Source organism: Drosophila obscura, unplaced genomic scaffold (genome assembly GCF_018151105.1).
Source record: "Drosophila obscura isolate BZ-5 IFL unplaced genomic scaffold, ASM1815110v1 contig_185, whole genome shotgun sequence".
In the NCBI taxonomy this organism is placed as follows: Eukaryota; Metazoa; Arthropoda; class Insecta; order Diptera; family Drosophilidae; genus Drosophila; species Drosophila obscura.
This window is the reverse complement of record NW_024542773.1, coordinates 1,069,184-1,080,440: the sequence shown is the minus strand read 5'-3', so window position 1 is coordinate 1,080,440 and position 11,257 is coordinate 1,069,184. Positions and strand designations below refer to the sequence as shown.

The window sequence follows — 11,257 nt, the reverse complement described above, 5'->3', positions numbered from 1 at the left end:
GAAGATATTTTTGAGCGATAAGCGGATCGAATCCGTATTTTATTTGAAAACACCCATATTGTATTTTAAAATTACTATCCCAACCATGGTTCAAAATACCATTAACAATGTATACACATAGACGCGCATGCCACTTTCGTCTTTCTCCAATATTGTATCCGTCCATGATCTTCATCTGTTTTTTCTAATGATAGTGATAGTGCCATACGACAATTTTGAATATCGATATACCCATACACACTCATATGTAAATACATGCGCGCGTTCGGCAGATTTCCAATTCCCATTTGTTTACCTTTTGTACTGCCTCCCGCGTAATTGGCAGCCGGCGACGGAAACTAATTCATAATTAATTATAGACACATTGGAGGCTAATGATGGTGCTGGCAGCCCTTGAAGTACTGTCGCAAGGACCCGCTGTAAGTGCGCAATCAAGGTGGAGCAAAGATTGTGTAATTTTCCCAATTCATGACAATCAACCATTAATTTGAATCCCCTGCAGGACTGGACTGCAGCGGTGTGACTTTGTCCATTAAAGTAATTGACAGAGATTGCTCCACAATGGTGGGCCAACCGTCTCTGCCCTGTCCCCGTTTCCGTCTCTGGGGACGGCCAGGGCAAGTGTTTGCTTTCCCAAGCAAACACTTGGGAGATTGGAGGCCATTTTCACAGGTGGGTTGCGGTTTCGCCCTCCGATTCTGATTCGGTGCTGCAATCTGTTTGATAATTTCATTTGTTCCGCAGCACTGGACGAACCATGAGGCAGCTGCTGGTTCTGCTGAGGACGCTCCTCGTCCACGGATTCGTGGCGCTGTTCACTCTGCTCACCCGCGCGCTCCAGGCAGCCCTCAATCTCTGGCACTCGCTGGCCCTCTAATCGTCTAATGGTGATTCAGTGGAAGGAGACGCCGAAATGTGCCTGTCCACCCGCCCGATAAGGACTGCCCGCCGTCGCCGCCGCCTACCTGCCGTCCGATGTGTGACTTTTCCACTTATCGGCAAAGCAATCAATACTACTTACCTTATCGCCCTCGCACCTCGCACCATGGCCGCGACCGCGGGCGGCAGATGGCGGGGGACCGACGACGATAATCGCGGCGGAGGAAGGCGTCGCTTTATCTGGAGCCAAGCTAATGCCAATTGTCAATGGCTGCTCGTTCGGGTCGGATCGTCAATGGGTGTCGCCGCCCGACCCTGCTGCTGTTGCTGCTGCTGCTGGCGGTCTTCCTCCTCGGCAGCCTGCTGGCGCTGCACAAGCTAAACCACTCGCCGCTGATCCACCAGTATGACATCCTGCAGGAGTACCTGGACAGCAATCCCCAGAAGAGCTCGCGAACGCGCACCATTCTGCTGTGGAGCAGCTTCTTCGGGGATCCGCGCTGGGGCCTGCCCGCGGACACGCTGGGGCCGCAGGAGCTGCGCGAGGATCTGCAGTGTCCCGTGTACCAGTGCGAGGTAACCAATAGCCACGACTTTCTGCCATCCCTGGATCTGTACGACGCCATTGTGTTCCACACGGCCGAGTCGTTCCCCTTTCTGCAGCCGCTGCCCGGGCGCCGCAGTCCGCACCAGGCGTATGTGTTTGCCCTGATGGAGTCGGCGGGCGAGACCAAGCACCGGCTGAGCGACGAGGGAGACTTCTACAACCTCACCATGACCAATCGCCTCGACTCGGATGTGGTGTGGCCCTATGGCCAGATGCAGGACATCGAAACGGGCGCCGTGGTGGCCCCCAGTGCCCAGCCACATTGGCGCCAGCCGCCACCCAATGGCGCCTCGAACGACACCCGTGCACTGAGGCTGTGGCAGGGCAAGACCAAAATGGCTGCCTGGTTTGTGTCCCACTGTCAGACGCTGTCCCGCCGCGAGAACCTAACGGCGGCCCTGCAGCAGCATATCAAGGTGGATGTGTACGGCAAGTGCGGGCCCCTCAGGTGAGTCAGCATCCCCCCATGCCGGATACCCCATGCCCCATGCCCCATGCCCCATCCCGTGGAGTCCATTAACGGTCTGCTGCTTGTTACAGCTGTAATCGCGGTGATCCGCACTGCGATGAGATGCTGGACACGGACTACATGTTCTATCTGGCCTTTGAGAACTCGCTGTGCGAGGACTATGTGACGGAGAAGCTCTTCGGGGTGCTGGAGCGCCACATCATACCCGTGGTGTTTGGCGGGGCTGACTACACGCGCTTCCTGCCACCGCATTCCTACATCGATGCGAATCGCTTCGACAGCGCCCGCGAGCTGGCGGAGCACATGCTTTTCGTGGCCGGCGATGGGGAGGAGTACACGAGCTACTTCTGGTGGCGCCAACACTACCGCCTGACCACCGTTTCCCCCTTCTGCGACCTGTGTGCCCGACTGCACTTGTCCGCCCAGCGGCATAGGTCCCAGGTGTATGGCGATATCCAGTCCTGGTGGTTCGACAGCTGCCGTTTCAAGGCAAACATCCAGTTCTGAGGGAGGGCACAAGCGCATGAGAAGGAAGAGGACGGCGCTAGGCGACTGGCGCACCCGTTAAAGCGAGATAGAAGGCAATGCGAATGTTTGCATACGATATGGGAAAACTTTTGCTGTGCATTCTGCTTCACCTGACACGGCCGTGGCCACCAACCAGCCATTTGTGAAGTGCCTCCCAAAACTATTTGTGTGTCAACGCTGGAAACCCCACACGAGAGATAAGATATGCTAGGAGGTGGCTACGACTACGATTTGAAATTATCGCCGCCTAATGCTGCACTTACTCATCCACAAACACAACAACAACCACAACACACAACCCATCCAAAATCGTCCCATTATCGCCATCGTGAGCCTCGAGGGGCGATAAAAGAACCAACACACTCACTCACACAGACCTTTGTGTAAGTTTTATTTATTTCGTTTTGCTTTGTAGACCCTCTTGCCATCATTATTTCAACCAACTTCTAGCCGCACCTCTTACCGCATTAATATTTTCCTAATTAGTTTAACTTAGTTAATAAGCAAAATCTGTCCAAAAAATGAAATCAATTGTACTCAATGCTTTTCATGTGTTTGCCTGTTTGCGGTGGCCTCAAGCAGCTATTCTCTGGTGTTTTTAACCAAGTTTATAATTAATATCCATCAGGAGACAACATACATTGAATGGTCTAAAAATAGGGAACATTAATAGGAGTTTCCTTTGTGTATTATGCTAGTTTGTTTTAGATATAGGCTAGCGTTTTCCATGCCACTATTCGCTTGGGTCCCGTGTTCGGATCCTAAAACCTTGCCAAGTTGATTGTTTAGCTAATGATGGACTGCAACTAAAGCACTCAGAAGATTCACCTCTCTATTTGATCCTCATTTTACTTTATGAATTTATTCTAGCAAGTTTTCGCTCAGAGTCTACTACTGAAAACATTGTTTGGAGTTAAAATGTATTATGTATTAAATATTTTAGTATTTAAGTATTCAGAGGCTGCAGTTTGAAGAGGATTTTGTGTACTAAATAGCTGAAAAATCTGGTAAAAATATTCCCATTCATTGAAGTTTCTTCAATTTATATATTGATCGTTTAATTGTGGATATACCACTCAAGACTGTTTACTGTTTGATGCTTGCTGTTGATACGGATACTCTGCACTTGCTTGGACGGGTCTGCTGTTGGAAATGTGCACTAGGATATGATTTCCTTTCCGCAGGACCCTCACCGATCCCATAGCATCGCGTGACGTGTACTGGTGTTTCCCCTGGATTTATTCCTTTTGTTTGTATGGTTCAGTCTTGTGGGTAAAGTTTTAGCTTAAATTTGGCTAAATCTTGATGATCCTCGGACGATTTGTATGTGGCATTTGTTATTATTATTTTTTATTACTAGGAATATGTGTGTTCGCCATATGGTTAGGGCGGGATACTGGCCTTAATATAAGTTAACAATTGGCAGGATCAGTACTCACGGGTATGCGATTTTGTCTGACTCAGCAGCAATAACACTCGGAGTCTATTGGTTCTCCCGTGGCACCTTTTTGGGTGGCTTAACCATCTCCATTGTCGCCCTGCCGGTTCCTCTTTCTACTATCCTTAATGGTAACAAAATATAGTAGATACTAGCAGACCCGCGCGCCTTTCTCCTTACTAAATGCAGCTAATGTTTGGGAATTCATCGAAATAAACAATAAACCGATTTATAGAAAAGAAAAACTTTTGTATAGAAACAATGCCACATACTCTGGCTATCATTTAAATCCGCATGCAGTTTGGTGAACGCGCTGCGGAGAAATGAAATGAAATGAAATAGGCGTTCAAACACACACTTTAGAGACGTACAAATTTGTTTGTGCAAATCGTGCCACATACTCTGTTATCATTTGAAAAAAAAACAGCATGCAATTTGGTGCACGCGGATATAGCTGCTTACACACAGATTTTTTTCTACAAATTTATAGTATAGATTTAATAGTTCTGTTCTTTTTATACCCGTACTGAAAAAGCGTTAAAGAGTATATTAAATTTTTGGCAAAAGTGGATGTGTGCAACGCAGAGAAGGAATCGTTTCCGACTCCATAAAGTATATACATATATTCTTGATCAGCATCAATAGCCTAGTCGATATAGCCATGTCTGTCCGTCCGTTTTGTTTGTCGCCTAGATCTCAGAGGCTATAAGAGCTAGACCAAACAAATCTTGTTTCCAGACTCATGTGATATCAGACTGACTGAGTACGGGTATAAGAGTAGAGTCGCGTCCACAGAAGCGACTAACACGTTCCTTCTCGCTTGATTTTTATTTTAGTTTGCTTTGAACGGAGATATTTTCAAACTAAGAGTATTTTTATGGATTGCTTTCCTCAAATAAAAATTTGTATAGGCATTGCCTTGAAACTATCTTCCATGTGGCTGCTAGTGTTTCCATCCGCCAGATTCTGACCAATAATTTAGATATTCATAAAATAAATCTATGTACTACGAGTATGTGAAACATTTTCTTAGTTAAGTTTGAATTTGATGCATAACCTATTCTACCATTATACTTTTATTTTTAGAGCTCCGAAAGAGCTCCAGAGACCCTTCTGAATGGTTAAAGCTTTCCAATTAAATTTATATTTAGCATCGTAATTGGATGTTTTGATTCACTTAGCTGTAATCAGAAAATTAAGATGCTTTTCAAGGGATTTTCCCAGAATCAGGGTCACCGTTTCGAGTGCCCTGCCGCATTTAACGGCAACTATGGAGGAGCTTCTCCAGGGCTGGCCACCTCGGCGGGCGCATGCGTTGCGATATTCGTGCGTCGTGCGTGGGTGCGTCGTGCACCCACCAAATGTCAAGTGTCAAACGGTGTGACGTTGCCTGACGGACGGAAGCAGCTATTTTTTCGAGCATCTTCGGCGAAGCTTTTTCGAAGCTTCTGGAGCTCTGCTGGAGAGCAACAGAGTTTGTTCCCGCAGGAGAGACATCACCCCCCCACATCAGCTGTGGCCACGTGTGTGTGTGTGTGCGTGCTTTTGCGTAGAAGCTTTTTTCGGCAGCAGCTTTTTGAAGGATACTGTGCTGTGGTACGGTAGTGCTGCTCCGAAAGCACTTCCTATGGCATTTCGTGACATTACACTCATTCTGTGCTAGATTTCCCGATAGTTCAAATCAGAGGTAACACAAATCGAAGAGATTACGGCAGTAAAAACCCCCCCAAGTAAATAAGAGCCAGCCACCAGCCAGCCAGCGGACTTCCAAAACTAAAACCCACGCTCAACGCTCAACGTTAGGCCAGAACTAAAGTAAATTCAAGAAATTTCATTGATTTTGGCACAAGAAAAGTGTGTATGGTGTGGTGTGCCACTAGGGGAAAAAAAAGAACACAGAACGTACGAACGAAATTGTTTTTCCTGAATTTTCCCCCCTTCACCCACCCAATAAAGTGCGCAAGAGTGAGACGTAAGTTGCATAATTTTCACAGAAAATCGAACCGAAAAATCCAACCGAAAATCAAACAAAAATCCAACCAACAATCCAACCGAAAGTTTTGAATATTTCTACCAACCAACAAATCAACACAAAAACAAAAAAAAAAAAACCTATTAAATATTCCAACAATGAGGTGTGTGACAAATTTTTTTTTAATGTTGATTTTGACTGTGAGAAAAGTGTGTCGGGGAAAAGTGTGAAGAAAAGTTGAGTAGGAAAACTCGTATGTACATATATAATAGATATATAATATATATATATGCCATATATCATACATTATGATGGATGGTTGTGCGTGGGGTCGTACCCTCTCTCTCTCTCGCTCGCTCGCTCTCTCTTTCTCTGTCTGTCTGTCTCTTTTTCTCTATGCCCTAAAGTGCGTCTCTATATCATCGATTTTTCCAACACACAAAAAGCCATAGGCAACAGCAAAAGCAACAACAATAACATCCCAGATGTAAGAGACACTACTGCCCCCCATTCGCAGAGCAGCGCTCTGTCCTGCTTCTCTCTGTGGGCCACATACAGAGAATCCTTGAAAGAGGATGCCATACCATGCCCCTCTCTCTGACTCAGTCTCGGTCTCGGTTTCGGTCTCTGTCTCTTTTTGATCTTGAAATATTCAACTGCAATTGCAAGGCAATTATCGATGACCCCCAAATGATTGTGGCATTCATTCGCAAATAATAATAGATAATTGTTCTGGTGCTGGCAAAGTGCCCGTCAAAAGTCACTCAACAGTAAGTGCCAGTGTGGGCGGAATCTATTGCCTGCCAGTGTGTGGATGGATGATGAGCTTTGACTTTTGTGTTGAGTTGAGTTCTCTTTTCGGTTTTTACGGTTTTCTCGGTTGGCTCTGCGGTTCTGTGGCTCTGTGGTGGAAAAGCTCTCCCGGTTCGGGCCGAAGCTCGTGTGGTAGGTACACACCACATTCAGAGACACAGAGCCGCGCCAGGAAGCTCGTTCGCGGAGAGCAGAGCAGAGAGAGAGAGAGAGACCGTGTACATTTTTTACACGGGTACGTACACGACGGAACCCACGCACGTACAGGAAACAGGCAACATCAATATCCCTTTAGCGTGGGGCTACACAGATTTCATGGCATAGGAAATTTTCGTATGGATTTTCCCCAAAAGAAGTAATACCCCAAAATCGAGTGTAGGTTTTTTTCGCGTGGCCCCAATCTCCGTATAGCCTCGTCCCGTGGACATTGGTGCGGCGGCGGTGAGTGCGGGAGATGGGCTTGTGGGATTAAATAGTGACTCCAGTAGAAAAGTTGCCACTTCATATACATTGTAACTAAATGTAATGTGTATCCGTAACTGAATCATCCATCAATCCATCAATCAATCCATCAATCAATCCATCCATCAATCATCCATCAATCAGTCGACTGTCTTAGTGCTTAGTTCGATACGTTTACGGGATGTAGATGTATATGCAGATACAGATGCATCCTACATCCATCTTCATCCTTTTGTCGATGAGTAGCTTACATAATAAGTATCCCCCCCTCTCCCGCAGCAGTGTCCAACCCGCCACTACCACCTACCCAGTCAGTCCACCATCCACGTCCTACGTAGAAGCAAAACCTCCTAGCTCTGTCCAGCATCCAGTATCAAGCATCCAGCATAGCCAGTAATCCCAGCTTCTGAAGCAGTTTGCGGGAGAGTAAGAGTTCTCGAAACATATTTGCAGACCGATCTCGATGTCTCCGCAATTAGATAATGCTTAAGCTACCAAAGGGCCTAAAAAAGAAAAAGAAGAAGTCGAAAAAGGACCAAGAACTCTTCACCGAAGAGGAGCTCGAGCAGTACAAGCGCGAGCTCAAGGCCAAGCAGGAGGCGGCGGCCAACAAATCGGACGCTGGCGAATCGGACGGTGGCGCATCGGACGTCGAGGGTGCCGCAGGCGCCACATACCACAGATCCTCTATCGGAGACGATCATCTAGCCGAATCCGGTGCTGCAACCACATCCACTGACGACCACCATCACCACCACCACCACTCAGCATCAGCAGCAGCATCAGCATCAGAGTTCCAGCGGCGGCGGAGGCGACGAGGAATGGGCCAAGTTTAAGGCGCTTACATCGGGCGTCGATACCATCCTACACAAGACCCAGGACGAGCTCGATCGCATCAAGAAGGAGTCCTTCTACCAGCGCCTGCCCTCGGCGGCCGAAAAAAAGAAACAGGAGGAGGAGGAGGCAGCCCGTCTCGAGGCGGAGCGCCAGGAACGGGAACGCCAACGTCTCGCGCTAATCGAGTCACAGCGCGACAAGCTAGCAGAGGCCGTTGTCGAGCTCTCAGACTCGGAGGACGATCAGCAGGACGAGGTCGGTGATATCTTTGCCACCGACTATATCGAGGCCATCACCAGCGGCGAGCTCCAGCTAGCCGTTGTACCCGATTCGCCCGTGTTCGAGGCGGACGACGGGCCCGATCCGTTCGACACCGCCTACGCGGAGAAGGTGATTGTTGGCGCCGACAAGGCCAAGGGCAACAAGAAGCTCGTCAGTCTCGGCGCCGCCGTCGAGGTACTCTCCGGCCGCGTGGACCGCGATCACGCCCTAGCCCTAGCCAATCCCAAGCGCAAGCTACGCAAGGGCATCCAGAACCTTTTGCTCAGCGAGAGCGTTGAGCTAGCCGATCCCGAGTCGGATCTTCTAGCCGCAGCCGCCAACGCCGAGCCGCAGCACAATCTTTTCGACGATCTCGTTGACGACGACCTCACCGAATCGGCCGGTCCCATCGACTTGAGTGTCTCGCTCCACCTGCATCTGATCAAGCCGCAAAGAGTTGACGAGGAGGACGAGGACGCAGAGCTAGCCGAGCTTCAGGGGAGCTTCCTCAATCCGGATCTAGCCGAGTTCGACGCCCTCAAGGACGAGGAGGACGACGAGTTTGCCGAACTAGCTGCCGAGTCGCTCACCAAAAAGGAGGACATCACCATCGTCAGTCAGGTGGTCCTGCCGCCAGCCACCCTACTCGCCGAAGCCGTTGCCGAGGCCAGCTGGGCCGAGTTCGAGCCGGAGCCAGAGTCCGAGGAGCCACTATCAGGTGAGCGATCATCCATGGCGGAGACATCCCCTGAACCTTGAACGCATGTCTCAGCACACTTGTCTCACACTCAATCAAACACATAAAAACAAACTAAATCGAAACAGGATCTGCGTCTGCTCTAGCATTAATAATATTAAATAGTATTCGAATGCCAGGTGTTCAAAGAGCCAAGCGCTTCAACTTGTTTGCTTTTCATTCTGGCTGTAATAATTCAATTGCAAGCTACAATACATTTTTTTGTCACTGCATGCATGGATCTATATAATCTATATAATTTTGTGGGCTTGGAAAGGCTTTCCTCTGGCTGCTCTGGTTGCTACGCGAATTAAATAATACCCCTATATTACATTTACTATTTACATTCCAGTCGAAATTTGTTAGCATGCAACAAAATATATATATTTCCACTTAGACACTTAGACTGAAATTATGGGCATGTCTTTTTGGTTTCTTTTCGATTTCTGCACTAAAGAAAATTCCTTTAATTAGTAATTAATTAATTTAATTTTTTTAGTTGTTCTTTGTTTAACCCTTATTTTGCTGTTTAGTGTCTTGCTATTCATCGTTATAATAATTCTATCTTTGAGCGCAACAGGGAAATCAGACAAAGAACAGACAAAGTATTGGGCAGTATTTATTATGTTTGGGGATAGATAATACTCCACACCTTCAAACGGATCACCCAGGGGCACTCTGGGGACGATATAATTATCCCACGTCTCACTCTTCAGTGACTTTGCCCCTTCCCAACCCTCTTCCTGTCCGCTTTCTGCTGCCAAATTTTACTAATTACAAATTCCGTATTTATTTTTCTGTCATTCACAGGAAAACCGAAGCGCCCGCCGCCACCGGCCAGGCCTGCCACTGGACCACACATTGTACCTGGTGCCATCTACGTCAGTGACGACGAGGACGAGCAGAACCTTGACGACGATCCGTTCAACACCAACTACGCCGAGCAGGTGATCAAGAAGACCACCGTACTCGAGGAGGACGACGACTTTGATCCGCGCGCCGAGGAGGAGACCACTGGAGGAGCAGGATCCTCATTGCTAGCGGCGCCGGGACGCGATCTTTTGGCCGGCAGTGCCACCGATCTAAGCAAGGTGGTGCCAGCGCCATTGGCGCCCACCCTAAGCATCGACCAGGAGCCGGAGGACTTTGATCCTTTCGACACCTCGGCGGTCAGTGCCATTGTGCAGCCAAAGGCCACCGAGCTGCGCTTTCTGGAGCGGGAGCTGCTCACCAACGAGACGAGCGCCGGACTCAAGCACTCGCTGAGCGATCCGGACTTTGATCCGCGGGCAGGACAGGAAGAGGAGAAGCAGACGCACGAACGCAGAAGCAGAAGCCACCGCAACGACCGAAGCCTCCAGTGCCGGTGCCGCCGTCGCCAGTGGCCAGTCACATCGCTCCGGAGTTTGACGCCGCCCGACGCAAGTCCTCGCTGAGCCTGAACATCCAGGCGAAGAGTGTGGGCTTCCTGGTGCCAGGACCGGACCTGCTCGGTGCCGGTAATGAGGTCGGGGCCAACAAGAAGCCACTGACGCCGTACTACGCCCCCTCCGCCGCCGCTGGCTCCGCCAACGCCAACCAGTCGATTGCCGAGGGCATACCAGAGTCGGAGGATCCCTTCGACACCTCCTATGTGCCGGAGGCCAAGCTCAGCGACATCGAGCTGAAGCACATCGAGGCCGATCTGATCGCCAAGCCCACGGCCACGCTGCGCCACAGCCTCTCCGATCCGGACTTTGATCCGCGCGCCCCGCCCACGCCCGTACCCGCCGAGGTGCTGCTCGCCGTCGAGGAGAACATCGACATTAAGGTGCTGACACCCGCGCAGGAGCGCAGACAGCTGCCCAACGCCCAGGGAGGCGCCCGCAACGCCCACGGAGGGACGTCCGACGAGGACGACGTCGATCCATTTGACACGTCGATTGCCGCCAATCTCCAGCCCGGCCAGACGGAGCTGAAGCTGCTCGAGAACGAGCTGCTGCCACAGCGGAGCGCCCAGGAGCTGGCCATTGACGCGCAGAGCGACGCCCAGGATCTGGGACTCGGCGACAAGGTGCTGACGCCCTCGCTGCCCTCTCGCCCCCCGCCGCCAGTGCGGCCGCAGGACATAGATCCGTTTGACACCTCCATAGCGGAGAATCTAGCGCCCGGCGAGACGGAGATCAAGCTGCTCGAGAGCGAGCTGATCGAGCGCTAAGCAGCCACAAACCGCAAACAAAACCACAAAGCAGAAACCACAAAAAGGAAAAGCAAAA

General features: G+C 49.8%; 2 protein-coding genes across 2 annotated transcripts; both read left to right on the top strand.

The window, feature by feature from the left end:
- Positions 1-311: 311 nt before the first annotated feature.
- Positions 312-3,392, top strand: LOC111072774 (alpha-(1,3)-fucosyltransferase C). Its single transcript, XM_022364829.2, has 4 exons — positions 312-419; positions 503-672; positions 745-1,934; positions 2,027-3,392. The coding sequence occupies exons 3-4, from the start codon at positions 1,147-1,149 to the stop codon at positions 2,460-2,462; spliced, it is 1,224 nt and encodes a 407-aa protein (XP_022220521.2). The 5' UTR covers positions 312-419; positions 503-672; positions 745-1,146; the 3' UTR covers positions 2,463-3,392.
- A 2,161-nt stretch (positions 3,393-5,553) lies between these two features.
- On the top strand, positions 5,554-11,240 carry LOC111072755 (protein stoned-A). Its single transcript, XM_041592689.1, has 6 exons — positions 5,554-5,893; positions 6,974-7,147; positions 7,622-7,830; positions 7,877-8,984; positions 9,813-10,305; positions 10,365-11,240. Exons 3-6 carry the CDS (start codon positions 7,651-7,653, stop codon positions 11,197-11,199), a joined length of 2,616 nt encoding a protein of 871 aa, XP_041448623.1. The 5' UTR covers positions 5,554-5,893; positions 6,974-7,147; positions 7,622-7,650; the 3' UTR covers positions 11,200-11,240.
- Positions 11,241-11,257: the final 17 nt, after the last annotated feature.